Here is a 19803-nt window from a genome sequence, read left to right on the forward strand (position 1 = left end):
TGCAGCAAGAGCTGGACAATATCCAGGCTTGTGCTGACAAGTGGCAAGTAACAGTCGCGCTACACAAATGTCAGGCAATGACCATCTCCAACAAGAGAGAATCCAACCATCGCCCCTTGATGTTCGATGGCATTACCATCACTGAATTCCCCACCATCAACATCCTGGGGGTTACCATTGACCAGAAATGGAACTGGACTAGCCATATAAATACTGTGGCTACAAGAGCAGGTCAGAGGCTCGGAATCGTGGGCTCGGAATCGTGCAACAAGTAACCCACCTCCTGACTCCTCAAAGCCTGTCCATCATCTATAAGGCACAAATCAGGGGTGTGATGGAATACTCCCCACTTGTCTGGGTGAGTGCAGCTCCAACAACACTCAAGAAGCTTGACACCATTCAGGACAAAGCAGCCTGCTTTAGTGGCATCACACCCACAAGATGTGGGCTTCGCTAGCTGGGCCAGCATTTATTGCCCATCCCTAGTTGCCCTTGAGAAGGTGGTGGTGAGCTGCCTTCTTGAACCGTTGCAGTCCATGTGGTGTAGTTACACCCACTGTGCTGTTAGGAAGGGAGTTCCAGGATTTTGACCGAGCGACAGTGAAGGAATGGCGATATATTTCCAAATCAGGGATGGTGAGTGACTTGGAGGGGAACTTCCAGGTGGTGGTGTTCCCATCTATCTGCTGCCCTCATCCTTCAAGATGGTAGTGGTCATGGCTTTGGAAGGTGCTGTCGAAGGAGCCTTGATGAATTCCTGCACTTTGTAGATGGTGCACACTGCTGCCACTGTGCGTCGGTGGTGGAGGGAGTGAATGTTTGTGGATGTGGTGCCAATCAAGGGGGCTGCTTGGCACTGAATTGTTTCAAGCTTCTTGAGTGTTGTGGGAGCTGCACTCATCCAGGTAAGTGAGGAATATTCCATCATACTCCTGATTTGTGCCTTATAGATGGTAGACAGGCTTTGGGGAGTCAGGAGGTGAGTTACTCATCACAATTCCTAGCCCCTGACCTATTCTTGTAGTCACAGTATTTAAATGGCTAGTCCAGTTCAATTTCTGGTCAATGGTAACCCCCCTCCCCCCCCCCCCCCCCCCCCAGGATGTTGATAGTGGGGGATTCAGTGATGGTAATGCCTTTGAACATCAAAGGGCGATGGTTGGATTCTCTCTTGTTGGAGATGGTCATTGCCTGACACTTGTTTGGCACGACTGTTACTTGCCACTTGTCAGCCCAAGCCTGGATATTGTCCAGGCCTTGCTACATTTGGACATGGACTGCTTCAATATCTGAGGAGTCACGAATGGTGCTGAACATTGTGCAATCATCAGCGAACATCCCCACTTCTGACCTTATGATGGAAGGAAGGTCATTCATGAAGCAGCTGAAGATGGTTGTGCCGAGGACACTACCCTGAGGAACTCCTGCTGTGATGTCCTGGAGCAGAGATGACTGACCTCCAACAACCACAACCATCTTTCTTTGTGCTAGGTATGACTCCAACCAGTGGAGAGTTTTGCCCCTTAGTCCCATTGACTCTAATTTTGCTAGGGCTCCTTGTGCCACTCTCTGTCAAATGCGGCCTTGATGTCAAGGGCAGTTACTCTCGCCTCACCTCGGGACTTCAGCTCTTTGGTCCATGTTTGAACCCAGGCTGTAATGAAGCCAGGAGCTTAGTGGCCCTGGTGGAACACAAACTGAGCATCAGTGAGCAGATTATTGCTAAGTAAGTGCCGCTTGATAGCACTACTGATGCCCCCTTCCGTTACTTTACTGATGATGGAGAGTAGACTGATGGGGTGGTAATTAGCCAGGTTGGATTTGTCCTGGGAACAAACCTGACAGTAAGCAGACTGATCAGCATTGGAAAATGAGTTTCCAATTCGACTGTCTTCATGCGACTGATTTAAGTCCTGTTTCCATTTTCTGTGCTGCAGCAAAAGTGTACCTTGCCACTTGATGAATTGAGGTTATGCTGCTGCAGGAGGGATACATTCCAGTCATGCTTACTTTCCTTGTTCACTGTTAGCTTAGTGCAAGAATTTGATCAGAATATAGGTAAAAAATATTACAGAGCAAATATTGAGAGGTTGCACAGAAAATCCCAAAGATTGATGCTCTGGTTTTAGAAAGATGTGCTGAGAATATTTTACCATAAATTCTTAAACTCAAGACAATTTTTTTTCCTTGAACAGGTCTTCTGGAGACGGTGACCTCTGTCTTGCTCCATCCTAGTATGGCAGCCAGGCTGGGAGCAGCCTGGTGCATGCGCTGTATAGCTGTGGCATTGCCTTACCAGCTGACTCCACTGATGGACAGCTGTGCAGAACGTATCAACAGTCTCAAGACATCACCAGAAGCTGTCACTGGGTACAGCTTCGCAATGGCAGCATTGCTGGGCAGCGTGCACCAGTGCCCCCTCGGAATTCCTCATGCCAAAGGAAAGGTAAGTGTAAAATGATTTGCTTTTAAACAGAGCCTTTCATGACCTCGGGATGTCCCAAAGCATTTTACAGTCAATGCAGTGCCATCACTGTTGTAATGTAGGAAATGCAGAAGCCAATTTGCACACAGCAAGCTCTTGCAAAGCAATTAGACAATGACAGATAATCTATTATAATAATGTTAGTTGAGGGATAAATATTGGTAAGGCACCAGAGTGAACTCTCCTCTTCAAAATAGTGCTGTGGGATCCTTTACGTCCACCTGAGAGGGCAAACAAGGCCTCAGTTTAACATATTAGAAAGGTGGCACCTCCCACATTGCAGCACTGCCTCACTACTGCACTGGGAGTGTCAGTCTGGATTGATGTGCTCAAGTCTTGGGTGTGGGACTTGAACCTATGACTTTCTGGCGCAGAGGCTTGAGTGCTACCCACTGAGCCCCAACAGTATTGCAAGCAAATTATGCACCAGGCATAAGGGTGGTGCACTGGGTTAGACACTGGCTTTTTACCTCTGAGATCAGAGCTCAAATCCCACCCAGGCTAATGTAAGGAAAGACTAATCTGACAGTTTGCTCTGATATGAAATGAGTCTTGGGCTTTCTTAATCCAGTCCTTTGAGGACATGGACTTTACAGTTTAGAATTACCTCAGATTTAGCACTGATTGATTCTTCCCCTTGGACAAGTCTAAGGGTAGCTAATTGAGAAATATCCCATTGGCGCAGCAGGTTGAGATAAGGCTGAGGAATATTGTTGGGGCAGTGTAGTGGGAGCCTTACTCTGCATCTGTTTGAGCTTTACCTGTTTATCCTAGTTTGTTGCTGGCTGTATTAACTTTTCAATCATCGAATCATGCAGGATAGAAGGTGGATATTTGGCCCATCTTGCCTGTGCCAACTCTTTGAAAAAGCTATTCAATTAGTTCCCCTCACTCTGTTCTTCCCCATCAAACTGCAGATTTTATTTTTCAAGCATATATTCAATTCCCCTTTGAAATTTATTATTATATCTGCTTCCATCACCCTTTCAGGCATCATATTCCAGATCACAACAACTTGTTGCATTAAATAAAAATTCTCCTTATCTCACCTCTGACTCTTCTTCCCATTATCTTAAATCTTTATCCTTTGGTTCTTGACCCATCTGCCACTGGGAAACAGTTTCTATTTACTCTAACAAAACTAGTCATGATTTTAGTCACCTCTCTTAACCTTCTCTACTTTAAGAAGAATAATCCCATCTTCTCTAGTCTCTCCATACAACTGAAGACCCTGTTCCCTGGTAACATTCTAGTAAGTGTCCCCTGATATAAACTAGATTTAGCTTCTGCATTGTGAGTTCATTTGCTCCATTCTCTTTCTCTGTAGATGGTGGTGAGTATTGCGGAGGACCTGTTGCGCACAGCTTCTCAGAACAGCCGCCTGTCACTGCAACGCACACAGGCTGGGTGGCTTCTCCTGGGAGCACTGATGAGCCTAGGTGTGTATATGGAGGATGCTGACCCTGAGGGCCGGTGCAGCCTTTCACAGTATTGAAATTCTCAATTGATGACTTTTATTTGAAGAACTTTACTTTCTTTTGCTCTTTTCTGAGAGATGGTGGTGTTGGCAGTGAGCAATCCCAGGTCAAGCATAGCACAGCTGCCACTTCAATTTCCCTCACGTCTGTCCCGGCGGTGATCGACTCTACCCGGTGGCACAGCGGCTCAGCCCTAACCTCAGTAGAACACCCATCTACAATGTCTTAATGACTGCCAACAATGGCTGAACTAGTGGGACAATAGGAAGTGGGCTGAGCATGACCAACTCCACTTCAAGGAGGATTCTTGTATTCAGCAGACTGGCCCTGGAGATAAATAGCTAAATGGCCAATGTCTTAGTGCCAGCACCACTCATTCTCCCTGGAAAGAGTGGCAAGGCAGGTTAAATGCCCACCAACAATTGCTGGGTGAGCTACTTTGGACAAGATAACTTAGCCCAAGTGTAGCTGCATCCAGAATATTGGTTTTGAAACACAAGTACCTTCTCATCAGGGTTTAAGACTGATGAGGTACAGGCCAATGTGACATTACCTCCATTACCCACTATACCAATTCTGCCAGCAGCCCAGACAACCTCCCCCTCACTTCATTGGATCAAATTGGAATGCGAAGTTCTGAACTCAGCTCACAATTGTAATCATTGCATGTATGACAGAAACTGACTTAGACCTCAAATGCTATTTCACAGCCATAGTATTGTATCCCAGGAAGTTCTCGAGTGGTGAGTAGATTTCACTATTTCAAGGCATAGCTCTTTGGCTGTGCCTGTCACAGGTTAGCTGACTATCCAGGAATTTTGAATGTCCTTGGTGAGGGGGTAAGGGATGAAATTTGACTCTGGTGGTTATTTGGCAGGAGCCACAAAGGTTGTTAGCCACCTCCTCCATGAGCTTAAACGGCTTGAAGTCCATGATTGGGCAGGTTGTAAACTTCTATTGGTGGTGTGCTGAATGGTAAACTAAGGTGGAAATGTTAACCTTCTCTCCCAGGTCCTTCAGTTGTTCGCTATCATCTCCCCAAGATGCTGCTGCTGTGGCGCAATGTGTTTCCACGTTCCCTAAAAGAGCTGGAAGCAGAGAAGGCTCGAGGGGACTCCTTTACGTGGCAAGTGACCCTCGAGGGCCGAGCTGGTGCATTGTGTGGTAAGGACCAATTGAATGGTTATCTACAAATGTTATAACTCTTCTGCAGTAAAGATCATGTTAATGAAAAGAGCTGAGCAATTTCCCAGTTTGCATCCACTTGTACTTTCTCCATCTGAGTTATGGACAGGAGGAATTTCAAACGCTGCCCTAAGTTTCTTATGTGGCTGGTTTCCAGTAAGAAAGAAAAGCTTACATTTACATAGCACCTTTCACATCTCTGAGGCAGTCACAAAGTGCTTTACAACCAATGAAGTACTTTTTTTGGAGTGTAGTCACTGCTGCCTGTAACACGGAACCAATAGACATGTAGCAAGATCCCATAAACAGCAATATGATGAAGGACCAGTTAACATTTTTAATGACATTATTTGTGGGACAATTAAACATCCCTGCTGATCAACAATTCAGCAATGGATTGTCAGTGTAGCTCATGTGTCCATTCCTAGAGTGGGGCTTGAACCTGCCACATACTTTGAATAGCAGCCCTGGTCTATGTAGTGCTTATAAGCCATCTCCCATTTTAATTAACTCTTTGCATCCTTGCCCCCAAAGCCTTTGATTCAGTTTTCTCTCATGCCTCAATCAAGCCTCCCCTTAAGTACTTCAATGCTTTTTCTGCTTCAGCCACTCCATATGGCAACGAGTTCCATATTCTCACCATTCTCTGTGGAAAAATCGACAAAGGAAGAGACCTGAAGAGTAGGTTTTGAACTTGGTTTTTGGATTGTGTTGTTAGCCAATCATAGTGCAGGCACTGCAGGTGCTCTCCCTGTTCCTGGGTTAGATTCCCATTCCTGATTGCTATCCATCTGAGGGATGACCACTTGGACATGGGAAATCCTGAGGGATGCCAGCACTAAGCTGCACGAGACTTTAAGGCCTTTAGTGGCGATGGGGAGGATGATGTGGGGAAAATTGTTCAAGCAAACCAGCAAAGTTTTTTTTAAACTGCCTCTTACTGTTTCCTTGCAGCTATGAGGAGTTTCGTGGCTCACTGTCCTGAACTTCTCACCGAAGATGTGATTCGTAGACTAATGACCCCCATTGAATGTGCCATGCTGATGTTATCTCAGTGAGTATCTCGCAGCAAGTTTGCCCTATATCTGAGATTAATTCCAGCACGTAAGAGTACGGAGGCAAATATATTTCATAATTAAACCAAACTACAACTAATATTTATGTAATATATTTGATGTAGCAAACTTCTGAACATGCTTCATGCATATGTAATTAAACTAATGGATAGGAGACCCAGCAGGAGTGTATTGGAGCTTGGGGTCCTAGCAGGAGAGTATTGGAGGGTGGGATATCCGGTCAGCAGAGTATTGGAGGATGGGAGATCCGGTCAGCAGAGTATTGGAGGATGGGAGATCCGGCCAGGAGAGTATTGGAGGATGGGAGATCCGGCCAGGAGAGTATTGGAGGATGGGAGATCCGGCCAGGAGATTATTGGAGGACGGGAGATCCGGTCAGCAGAGTATTGGAGGATGGGAAATCCGGTCAGCAGAGTATTGGAGGATGGAAGATCCGGTCAGGAGAGTATTGGAGGATGGAAGATCCGGTCAGGAGAGTATTGGAGGATGGAAGATCCGGTCAGGAGAGTATTGGAGGATGGAAGATCCGGTCAGTAGAGTATTGGAAGATGGGAGATCCAGTCAGCAGAATATTGGAGGATGGGAGATCCAGTCAGCAGAGTATTGGAGGATGGGAGATCCGGTCAGCAGAGTATTGGAACAGTGACATTTGGAAGTGGCACATTCAAGAGTTTTGGTCCAAGATGAGCTGAGTAGATGTTGAGGTGGCAGGCCACTCGTGTTGGGGGCGGAGATGTGGGAGTTGTGATGGGAGCAACATCCCAGAGGTGAAATCGACAGCCTTTGTGATGGATAGGAAACAGGGTCAGTAATTTAGCTTGAATTAAACAAGATATTGGGAAGAATTTTCTGATGACAGGGTTTCCCACTCTGCCAGAGGAGGTTGGCAGGGAACGCATCCCTAGCACTCAGGGCTGCTCTGCAGCGATTTAATTTTCCAAGGAATGTTAATTGGTTGGAGGGGTGACTTCCACCCCTCATTCAGACGTAAGTCCTACCTCAGAGAGCTGCTGGTTAATCTGATTGGCTAGCAGGCCAGTGGTCCCAGCAGTGTCATCAAGAGTGGTGGCCACTAATGGGACTGCAGGAAGCTTCCAGAGTCAAAGTACCAGAGCGCCAGAATACAAAAGTCTGGGATTTCATGGCAGGGAACGGAAGCCCAGGGGGGTGGGGGTGAGGGCAGCCGAGGGACCACCCGGGGGCCCAGACCTTGGGGGACAAGCAGTGCCCAATCTCGAGAGGGGTTCTGTAATGGAGGCGCACCCTACCTGCCCAAGGCCTGAACAGAATAATCTGCCAGTCATCCCCCACTGACTGTGAACAGCCTCCACACCCCAGCGTCAAAATTGAGGCCAGGGTGGGAAGCGGCTCTTAAATGGCCACTAATTGCGAAGGTGGCATGAAGATCACCTGGGGAATTTTATGGTCTTCCCCACATGCAAACCCAACCGCAGGGTCTGTAATATTCGGTCCATTGAGATTGTGCGTACACAGTTTGGAATTCATGGCAGGGGCCACCAAGGGTAAAAGGCGATGTCCTTGCCACACAACCTGGAGCCCAGATAGACAAGTCACAGCTGTGTTTACCGAAGATCATCATTGTTTTCCACACTGTGCCTTTAGTGTAGTAGTTTACGACCCAACACCAGATATGTTCGAAGATCATCATGTGGAAAAGGTCGATATCTGCACCTCCTTCTAAAAACCCGAAGAATGTCTAAAAATTAAACCTGCATGACAACACTCAAGAAGCAAATCCCCCCCTTGTAACCACAAGTCATTTATTCACCAGCATCCCATCAGTCATAAAGGCCTATGGAGCTCAGCTGAAGGCGAGTGCAGCAATGGTGCGTTTGCGTCTCTATGACATTCTGGCTCTTCTGCCTCCAAAAACCTATGAAGGTAAATAAAGTGCAATTTCTTCCCTTTAGAGGTAAAATATTATTGCAAATGTGTTTCGTTGAAGTTGCCATCTTTAAGAATTAAGAAAATTGTTTACATAGAGCCTATAGAAACAGTCCATTCTGCCCAACAGGTCCACGCTGGCACTTGTGCCCCATACGATCTTCCTCCCACCCCTCTCTGTCTGACCTTATCAACATAACCTTCTTTTCATTTCTCCCTCATGTGCTTATCTAGCTTCCCCTTAAATACATGTATGCTATTTGCCTTGGTCACTTCATGTGCTATTCTCACCACTGAGTAAAGAAATTTCTTCCGAATTCTTTATTGTATTTATTAATGACTAATTTATATTTATGGCCCTTCATGTGGAAATATCATCTTTATTTCTACATTAATCTAACCCCTTCATAATTTCCTGATAGGCTCTGGTATAATTCGAGCATATCTTTTTTGTACCTTCACCAGTACCACTATATTCTCTTCATAATATGGGGACAGAATTATGCAGAGTAGCAAATTATCTAATTTCCCATCATACATTTTGCAGAATATGGGTGTGCTAAGTTACCTGTTGATGTTTAATTTTAACATTCTGCAAGTTAATGGGTTAATGGCTCCCCACTTAGCTTTGATCCATTTTTTGTGTACGGTTGTTGAAAGCTGGCCATCTGTATCTGCAGAGATATTGCTACTCTTGTACAAGTACTGAATAATGTCTCTAAATGTTCAGTTTCCTTTAAAAGCTGCTCATGCTAGGCACTTACTACCGCTGAATCGGCAGACTTTGACTGTGACAGTGCTGCAATCGAGCAAATAATGACAGTGAAAAGGTTACATAGAAAAGACCATTGTAGAATTTGCCTATTATTTTGCCTACATGACCAAATTGAATAATGTCAACATTTCCGTCACTATCTTGTGAAAACATCGAGAAGTCCAAGATAATCGTTAACCACTCAATTGCGATTCTTTCCTAACAGGAAGCTTCAACGCTCTGCTTCGAGAACTGGTTGCTGAATTTACATTGACTGACAATTCTGCCAATACAACTACTTCCCTATTGCGGTCGCTCTGCCACTATGATGACAGTGTTCTCCTCGGTTCCTGGCTACAAGAAACAGACCATAAGTCAATCGAGGATCAAGTGAGTAGTGAAAGGCCTCATGTTCTCAATAACCTGTTTTGTGTTTTCCTTCATTGACTGAACCAGTTGAGCTCGCAAACATTGAGACTTGCCAGGAGGGCACTTAATTAGTGGCAAAGATTGCAGGCATTTGTTTGCTGGGGAAGAACACTGTGGGTTTTTACAGTGAACCTCAAGAGTAGTTAGATAAAGAAAGAACTTGCAGTTCCTTTTATGACCTTAAGATGTCCCAAAGCACCTTACAACCAATGAAGTATTATTTTCCAAGTGCAGTCACTTTTGTAATGTAAATTGTGGTAGCTAATTTTCACACACAGCAAGATCCCACAAACAGCAATGTGACAATGAACCAGATAATCTGTTTTGGGGATATTGATTGAGGGATAAACATAGGTTCAAATCCAGTATTGGCTAGTTGGCAAATGCTCAATGCGGCCATGTTGGGAGGCCAAGTTCTTTCCCACAGAGAGAAAGTTAAAATGGATTGTGGGGTTACCTCTTGGCAATTTCCCCTCTCTGCTTTTGGCCAGATCAAGAGGGACCTTTCAGTCAGGGATCTATACGTAAGGAACAGAGGAAAACTGAAAAGAGGGAAGAGGTTACAAGGCTTTCAGCTCAGATTGACCCCAGGAGTCAGGAATTTCTCCAGAACTGTCAGCACTCATGCATGGCAGAGTACATTTTCCAGGGCTCTGCTTCCTGGTTAATGACAGGAAAAGCTGGAGTGCTGTGAGTTGTATGCAGTGACCTCCGATACACTGGGGTGGTGCACGGCTTCCTGATGGGAATGGAAGCTCGCAAAACCCTTGTGATACCAAAATAAACACCAATCTTACAGTAATTAAGTTGCTGATGTACCAGGGGGAGCTTAATTACTGTTACTTTAATCTTAAATTATTGGGAAGAGTGTGCACACATATTTGCCAACTTTAATCAAAAGAAAACTAACTCTGCTCTACCCTGTTGCCCTTTTCCCTCATTCTCTTCATGTTCAATTTTTAAAACTTTAGATTCACTTTTCTCTGCCTAATCTACCATCTCTTCAAAATCATTCAGTGAAAGAGCTGTATTTTATTAGCACCTTGCCATGTTATTCAGACTTCCAAACATGCTTTACCTTGATTGTTTACCTCTGAAGAGCAGCCCCTGTTACATAGGTAACATGGCAACAAACTTTCACGATGTGAGCTCTCAAACAGCAATTGAGGTGAATGACCCACCTGTTCTTTGCTAGTATTACTGAAGAGCGTAAGGTTGGGTAAGGCACTAGAACTTCCTGCTCCCCCTCTTTCCCATCCACCTGAGAGAGCAGATGGGGCATCATCTAAATGGCAACACCTCTCACAGTGCAATACCCCCTCAGTACTGCATTGGGAGTGTTGGCCTAGATTAAGAACCTGCAATATAACTCCAGTATGAAGTTGACACTTCAGTTATGTTTTCTTTTTATCTCTTTTAGCTCCTACAATCTGTTTGGAGATGGGAACAAATTTATTTTAAAATACTTTATTTCAGTCGACTGAAAGTCTGCAAGGAAAAGTTGGTCCTTTTTACGGATGTGACCCGATCATTTTTTTTACACTTCCTACAAATGGGCAGTAATTGGAGTTCTGCTCATAAGTAAACTGTGGTAGCCCTCAGGACTCAACAGAGTAAACTGTGTAAGAGGTAGCATCTTTCAGGTGAGTCATTAAACTGAAGTTCCACCTCTCCCCTCAGCTTGCAAAATCCAACAAAACTATTTTGAAGAACAACAACAACCTGTATTTATATAGTGCCTTTAATTAATATAATAAAACATCCCAAGTTGCTTTACAGGAGCATTATGGAACAAAACTAAACAATAAATCACACAAGGAGATATTAGGACAGGTGACCAAAGAATTGGTCGAAGAGGCAAATTTTCATGAACTCCTTAAGGAGGATAGATAGGAAGAGATATTAGGACCGGAGAGATATTGGGAGGAAATTCCACAGCTTAGGGCCTAGGCAGATGAAGGCACAGCTTCCAGTTTCCTGGCCAATATTTATACCTGAAGCAGCATCACTAAAACAGATGATCTGGTAATTTATCACATCACAGCATGTGGGATTTTGCTGTGTGCAAATTGGCTGCCACATTTCCTGCATTAAAACAGTAACTATACTTGGTGGTTCATTGGCTATAAAGCATTCCTGAGGTTGTGAAAGGTGCTATTAAATATAAGTTTTTTTGTTTTAAACTCAGCTGCATTTCTGAAACCGCTGGGAAAAAGACCCACCTGTTCCCCTCATGCCCTCCCACTCCAAAAAAAAATACACAATACTCACTCCGGTTTGCAATGCTTGGGAACAAGTGACTTTTGGATTTCGGAACTTTCTGGATTGTAGAATGATATTAGAATGCCCAACCACAATTATGTGAACAGGAAAACACCTTAGATATTTAAAACATAAAAGAGTGATAAAACATTATAAAGCAGTAATAAAAATTGTTTTACTTATCCAAGTTACTTATCTAGTTTCTTTATAATTTACATATTTTCTGATATTGTAAGTGGAACATGCTTATGTTTCACTACTTTTCTTGGATGCCATGGGTGAGACATTAAAAAAACCAAACTATAGCCTGAGAATGCTTCGGCCTGCTTAAATGCACTGCTGCAAAAGGAGAGGATGGGGAGGGAGAGAAGGAGAGAGATAGCAAGGGAGAAAGCCTGCTTTGGATGAAATGTTAGACTGAGGCCCTGTTTACCCCCTCAGATGGGTGTGAAAGATCCCATCGCACTATTTCAAAGAAGAGGAGGGGAGTTCTTCCTCGTGTCCTGTCCAATATTTATCCCTCAACCAGCATTGATAAAACAGATAATCTGGTTCATTATCACGTTGCTGTTTGTGGGACCTTGCTTTGTGTAAATTAACTGTTGCATTTCTTAACATTGCAACAGTGACCATGCTTCAGAAACACTCCATTGGCTTTGGAATGTCCATGTGGTCATGAAAGACGCTATCGAAGTACAAATCTTTCTTTGTCTTACAACCTGCACAATGCAAGAGGCCTTTAGAAAAATAGTTGCCTAATCTATTCATGCAAGCTGCATTTCCTACTTTTGTGGGGCCTCCAAGAGACCAATCTTTTTTGAAATTGCTACTGTGTCTAAGCACAGAAGTAAATCGAAAACCGCATGGGCTGTCTCATGCCATTGAAACGCCCAGCAAGATTAGCATTTATGAAAGCAACAGACTACAGAGCTTTCCCTCCTTGGTTCAGGTAAGGAGCTTGTTGCTCATGCTTCTATTTCTACCTGCTCACAACCCCAACTTCTGACCTCTTTGTCACATAAGTATCTTCAATTTCCTTTTGCTTTCTCATTCTGTCTCCTGTGGTCTTGTGATAATAGCACTTCTTTCATTTAACCATCACCATCAAAAACTTTACTAGTCAGCCCTGTTTCTCCTTTCTTATACATATGTGCACCTTTGCTACCACCGCATTCCTTTTGTCCTTTTCCTTTTTAAATGTTGTTATTTGTAGTGACTCCCTGTTCTGCTGAGGAGTCCACACCTGAAACATCTACTTATCCATTCTCTCTGGATGCACGACCTGCTCTGATGTTGGCAGTATTTTCAGCTTTTTTGCTTCAGGTGCACTTTCAGCATCAGCCTGAGACTGCACAAATAGTGCCTCCTCCCAGCTACCCCACCTCTGTTTATTGGTGCGAGTGCAGAAGGCGATTGCCACACTTGAATAGATAAAGAGTTGACACACACACAGTCTTCTGCAGATTGACCTACTGAAACATCGTTAGTAAAATAAGTTTTATTGAGTCTAAAGTCTGCGTCTGAACAAAAAAACCTAGGAACTTCAAAAAGAGGCTACTATACATTGTAAGTCATGAAGAGCTTTTGATTAATGTATTTGATTGAAGTAGTTCAAGGGAACATAATAGAATTAGAAGTAAACTGCTTAAGATAAATATTTCTTTGTGGGTATGTGAAATACAGTTTCCCAGGTGATAATTAATGTGGAATAAATTGAGTTGTTTAAAAAGAGCATAGGACAGGAGGAAGCCATTCAGCCCCTTGAGCCTGTTTCGCCATTCAGTTAGATCATGACTGATCTGTGTCTTAACTTTATCTACTAACCTTGGTTCTATAACCTTTAATATACTTACCCAACAAAAAAATCTATCACACTCAGTTTTGAAATTTTCAATTGACCTGCAGCCCCAACAGCTATTGGGAGAGAGAAAGTTCTAGATTTCCATTGTGCAGAGAAGTGTTTTTTATGATTATTGCCTGAATGGCACAAGAGAAGCCAGAGCTGCTTCAAGCCCCCAGAATCATAAGACACCTGAGCATCTTTCCTCATCTCATTGCAGCACAGTTCAGACTCCATATACAGCATCTTATGTGGATATATCCGAAATGTCAAAACAACCAAAGTTTTGCCATGACCCTAGCCCCAAGCAACAATTTATTTTGGAGTTAATTGTAATATCACTGGAAAATCTTAATATGATCAGGCATATTTTGACTGTACTGTTTATTGCATTCCTTTCTAACTCATTGCGGACAAGCCAAGGGTGACAACTCATTGTGATGCTTTGCGTGCTGAGTCCTGTTCATTTCTTTTGCCTGAACCCTCACTGCTGCCAGCTAACATGCGCCATGTGAGCATGACTTGTGTCTGATCTGAGTGAGGGCTGTAATGTGAACATGACTTGTCCTAGCTGATTGTGGTTAGTTTCATCATCACAGCGAGCCTGTGAGACAGGGTATGGTAGTGGTGTGGTTATGTTGCTGGACTAGTAAGCCAGACATTTTGAGCTCAGATCCCAACATGGCAGTTTGAGAATTTGAATTCAGTTTCAAAAATGTGTCAGTGACAGTGACCATGAAGCTGTCAGATTGTCGTAGAAACTCAACTCGTTCGCTAATGTCCCTTTAGAGAAGGATATCTACCATCTTTACCATCATCTGGCCTATGTGTGACTTCAATCTCACCCCGACATGGTTGGCTCTTAAATGTCCTCTGAAGCGGCCTAGGAAGCCAATCAGTTGTCCAAGCTGCTACAGAAAATATGAGTGAAGAATACAAGAATATGTGCAGCAGAACTGAGGATTCTGAGAATGATTCCAACCTTGGATGACACAAGGAGAATAGGAAGACGGAGGAGTAGTGATCGGTTGAGGTAGATTAGGAGGCAATAAGTACACAAAAGAAATTAAAGGTGGCCTGAGTGAGTGAGTTGAAGCAGAGTAAAGTTAGTGAAATGGCTTGGAGAAGAAATGGAGACAGAAGTAACTGAACTGGTCCTGAGCGACAGCCACAATGCACGCACAAAGGGGCACCAAGGGATTCAGGTTGCATAAGTGTGAGGAGATTGGACAAGACATGCCCTGGTCGTAGACAGAGGACAGGGAGGAGGCAATTTGAGAATGTCCACAGTTAAATTTTTAAACATAGATTTACTCTGTTTAATCCTTGCTGTAGGATTCTGCCTTTAATCCTGGGAGCTTGCAGTGCTCAAATTGGCTGCAGTGTTTCCTACATTACAACTGCGACTACACTTTAAGTGCTTCTTGGCTGGAAAACCCTTTGGAATGTCCTGAGGGTGTGAAAGCTGCTATATAAATGCAAGTCTTTTTTCTTTTTTGTCGAGGAATAGTGTTTAGACATCTTTACAATAATTGCCTCAATCAACCTAAATGGCTGCGATTCTTTGCAACATAAAGGAACGTTAGAAAGCAGGAGTAGGCCAGGTAGCCCCTTGAGTCTGCTCTGCCATTCAATAAGGTCATGGCTGGTGAATTACCTTATTACACTTTTCCGCCCTCTTCCCATATCCCTTGATTCCCTTAGTACCTAAAGATCACCGATCTCAGTCTTGAAAATACCCAATAACAGTGCAGTCATAACCCTCCGAGGTAGAGAAGTCCAAAGATTCACAACCCTCCGGGTGAAGAAATTTCACTTTGATCCTTTATTCTGAGACTGTGTCCCCTTAGTTTTAGATTCCCCAGTCAGAGAAAGCATGAAAAGTAGATAAGGAACATTGAGTGAAGGCTGAGTCTTTCTGTTAAATGTTTCTGTGTGGCCAAACCTCGCACCAATAGAAACCGTTCTGAAAGAGTTTTGCCTAACTTATATTGGCTGTATTTTTTGTTGATGGGAGAACAGCTACCGGAAGAGCTTGCTTTATTAAGCCTCCCTCCAATTTCCTTGCAGCTGCAGCCAAACAGTGCATCAGGAAGCGGAGCCTTGGAGCATGACCCATCCTCGATTTACCTGCGTATCCCTGTGGGTGAGGCTGTGCCCGGGCCTCTTCCACTCGGTGTGTCGGTCATCGATGCCTCGGTTGCCCTCTTTGGTGTGGTATTTCCTCATGTCTCTTTCAAACATCGGTGAGCATTTTATTTCACTTTACCGTTTATCAAAGCAGGTGTTTATGTACTTGATAAGTTGGGAAGCATTTGGGTTATGCTGCGGAAGACTTGATGAACCAGCTACTCTGTTCCGGCCCACCAATTTCATATGTTTGAAAATTGTAACCTACAAACAAACACCAACCTCGCTCTCTTTGGGTCTTTGTGTAAATTACGTAGAAGGAGGCACTTCCAAAATGCTGTGCTTTTAAATTTCACTTCAGACAGGGACGCCCATGGGGCACTTCCACAATTATTAGATATACAGATATACCACTGACACAGTCCACACTTGGCGCAGGCAGCCTCTTAGATTGGGCTATTGGGGCGAACCAATTGCCAGTACCATAGGCATCAATTACAAAAGTGCCATTTATCCCATATTAACTGCATCAACTATCCTGGGTGGTTCAAAATACCTTGCTCACCAACTTCGCAACAAACCTCCTGTCCTTTCTTTGTATCACAGCAAAGGTGCCTTTTTAATTTTTCTAAAATTTACACTGATTCATTCATAACTTGCCTATCAGTATTAGCGATGTGGCCACTCCAAGTACTGATGCCTGGGGCTGTTTTGGTTCAACAGTGTGCAAGGTAGATAATAGGTATAGGAGGAAACCCGAACTTCAAAATGTACAAAACCCAACCATCGTTTTACAGTCTGAATCCTCTGGAAGGCATCTGTGTCTCATGTTCCATTCCGAGATCCTGAGGTGGCTTGACCGTCCACCACGTATTTTGGAAAAATCTTGTTAACCACAACGCATGTGCCCGTGTATTTTGTGCTTTAAAAGCTGTTGGGTTCAAGCAGATTGGGAAGAAAAATAAAAATAGATGGAAAATGTTGGAAATATTCAGCAGATCAGGCAGCATTTATGGAGAGAAAAACAATGTTAATGTTTCAGGCCAATGACCTTTCATCAGAACTGTGAAAAATTAGAGATGTAGTAGGCTTGAAGCAACTGAAGGAGGAGAATGGCGGGTAAAAGGGAAGGTCCGTGACAGGGTGGATGGCAGGAAAGATTAAATGACAAAGGGTTTCATGGTGGCAAGGCCAAAGGGAATGATAATGGGATAAGTAAAGAAACAAAACATTTGTCTAGAGGAGGTGTCAATTGCAGAATGATGATTATCTGCTGTCCAAAAGCAAAAAAAAGAGAAAAACAAGAGAGTAAAATGAAAACCGGAAAAGAAAAAGGAGACTAACTGGGCGAAGCAGTTACGGTCTGAAATTGTTGAATTCAGTGTTGAGTCCAGAAGGCTGTAAAGTGACTAATTGAAAGATAAGGTGTTGTTCCTGGAGCTTGCGTTCAGCTTCATTGGAACATACGAACTAGGAGCAGAAGTAGGCCATTCGGCCCCTCGAGCCTGCTCCGCCATTCAATAAGATCATGGCTGATCTGTTTATGTTTTGAATTCCACATTCCCATCTACCCCTGATAACCTTTGATTCCCTTGCCTAACAAGAGTCTATCTATTGCTGCTTTAAAAGTATTCGGTGAACAACTAAGGAGATATTTAATAACGCTCAAAAGATTTATTTCAGTGAGAAAGAAAGGTTCTTTGAGAAGGATGCATCATCCATAGCTAAATAAGGAAGTTAAGGATAGTACTAAATTGAAAGAAACACTACAAACCTGCAAAGATTATTGGTAGGGTAGAGGATTGGACAAATTTTAAGAACCAGCAAAGAATGACTAAAAAAATAATAAAAAGGCAGAAAGCAGAGTATGAGAGAAAGCTAGCTAGTAATATAAAAACAGATAGTAAGAGTTTCTACAAATATTTGAACAGGAAAAGTGTAACTAAAGTTAGTGTTGGCCCTCTAGAGAGAGAGAGAGAGTCTGGGGAATTGATAACGGAAACCAAAGAAATGGCAGAGGTGTTGAACAGGTATTTTGTCTGTCTTCAAGATAGAAGACTTGGAAAACTTCCCAAAGATACTTGAAAATCAATTGGTGATAGAGAGGGATGAACTTAATACAATCACCATCACCAGGGAAAGGGTGTTAGGAAAACTATTAGACTTGAAGGCTGACAAGTCTCCAGATGGCCTGTATCCTAGGGTCTTAAAAGAAGTGGTGGCGCAGAAACATGATGCATTGGTTATAATCTTTCAAAATTCCTTAGGTTCTGGAAAGGTTCCAGCAGATTGGAAAATAGTTAATGTAACACCTTTATTCAATGAAGGAGGGAGGCAGAAAGCAGGAAACTATAGTCCAGTTAGCCTAACATCTATCAAAGGGAAAGTGCTAGAATCTATTATTAATGTTATAAGCAGGGCACTTAGATAATCACAATTTGATCAGGCAGAGCCAACATGGCTTTGTGAAAGGGAAATTGTGTTTTTTGGCGAAGTAACATTCAAGGTGGATGTGGTGTACTCGGATTTCCAAAAAGCATTTGAAAAGGTGCCACGTCAAAGGTTACTACACAAGATAAGAGCACATGGTGTAAGGGGTAACATATTAGCATGGATAAAGGATTGGTTGGCTAACAGGAAGCAAAGAGTAGGAATAAACGGGTCTTTTTCGGCTTGGCAAGCTGTAAGTAGTGGAGTGCCACAGGGATCAGTACTGGGTCCTCAATCTTTTACAATCTATTTCAATGACTTGGATGAAGGGAGTGAATGTATGGTGGCTAAATTTGCCAATGACACCAAGATAGGAAAGTAAGTTATCAAGAGGGGGAGGTGCCAGAGGACTGGGGAACAGCTAATGTGGTTCTGCTATTTAAGAAGGGTTGTAGAGATAAGCCAGGGACTACAGACCAGTGAGTCTCATGTCAGTGGTAGGGAAACTATTGGAGAAAATTCTGAAGGAGAGAATCTATCTCCACTTGGAGAGGCAAGGTTTGATCAATGATAGTCAGCATGCTTTTGTCAAAGGGAGGTCATGCCTAACAAATTTGATTGCTTTTTTTGAGGAGGTGACCAGGTGTGTAGATGAAGGTAGTGCAGTTGATGTAGTTTATATGGATTTCAGCAAAACCTTTGACAAGGTCCCACATGGGAGACTTATAAAGAAGGCAAATGCACATGGGATACAGGGTAATTTGATAAGGTGGATTCAAAATTGGCTTAGTTGTAGGAGACAGAGGGTATTGACAGAAGGCTGCTTTAGTGACTGGAGCCCGTGTCCAGTGGCGTATCACAGGGATCTGTGCTGGGTCCCCTATTATTTGTCATTTATATAAACGACATAGATGACTATGTCGGGGGTAGGATTAGTAAGTTTGCGGATGACACAAAGATTGGCCGGGTGGTTAACAGTGAGGTTGAGTGTCTTGGGCTACAGGAAGATATAGATGGGATGGTCAAATGGGCAGATAAGTGGCAGATGGAATTTAACCCTGAAAAGTGTGAGGTGATACACTTTGGAAGGGGTAATCTGATAAGGAAGTATTCAATGAATGACATGACACTAGGAAGTTCTGAGGAACAAAGGGACCTTGGCGTGTGTGTCTATAGATCTCTGAAGGTAGAGGGGTATGTTAGTGGGGTGGTGAAAAAGGCATATGGGACACTTGCCTTTATCAATCGAGGCATAGATTACAAAAGTAGGGAGGTCACGTTGGAGTTGTATAGAATCTTGGTGAGGCCACAGCTGGTGTACTGTGTGCAGTTCTGGTTGCCACATTATAGGAAGGATGTGATTGCACTGGAGGGGGTGCAGAGGAGATTCACCAGGATGTTGCCTAGGATGAAACATTTAAGTTATGAAGAGAGGTTGGATAGACTTGGGTTGTTTTTGTTGGAGCAGAGAAGACTGAGGGGCGACCTGATCGAGGTGTACAAGATTATGAGGGGCATGGACAGGGTGGATAGGGAGCAGCTGTTCCCCTTAGTTGAAGGGTCAGTTGCTAGGGGACACAAATTCAAGGTGAGGGGCAGGAGGTTTAGGGGGGGGATGTGAGGAAAAACCTTTTTACCCAGAGGGTGGTGACTGTCTGGAATGTACTGCCTGGCAGGGTGGTGGAGGCGGGTTGCCTCACATCCTTTAAAAAGTACCTGGATGAGCACTTGGCACGTCATAACATTCAAGGCTGTGAGCCAAGTGCTGGTAAATGGGATTAGGTAGGTAGGTCAGGTGTTTCTCACGTGTCGGTGCAGACTCGATGGGC

General features: G+C 43.7%; 1 protein-coding gene across 1 annotated transcript in view; it reads left to right on the forward strand.

Moving 5' to 3' along the window:
* Positions 1-19803, forward strand: part of heatr5b (HEAT repeat containing 5B) — a 102034-nt gene that overhangs the window by 36351 nt on the left and 45880 nt on the right. Inside the window, exons 10-16 of the mRNA XM_078541736.1 lie at positions 2196-2446; positions 3813-3924; positions 4975-5127; positions 6103-6202; positions 8017-8126; positions 9110-9273; positions 15485-15660. Coding sequence (XP_078397862.1) covers positions 2196-2446; positions 3813-3924; positions 4975-5127; positions 6103-6202; positions 8017-8126; positions 9110-9273; positions 15485-15660 — 1066 coding nt within the window. The remainder of the gene's footprint in view (positions 1-2195; positions 2447-3812; positions 3925-4974; positions 5128-6102; positions 6203-8016; positions 8127-9109; positions 9274-15484; positions 15661-19803) is intronic.

The sequence above is a fragment of the Cetorhinus maximus genome, chromosome 5 (assembly GCF_964194155.1).
Source record: "Cetorhinus maximus chromosome 5, sCetMax3.hap1.1, whole genome shotgun sequence".
Classification (NCBI taxonomy): domain Eukaryota; kingdom Metazoa; phylum Chordata; class Chondrichthyes; order Lamniformes; family Cetorhinidae; genus Cetorhinus; species Cetorhinus maximus.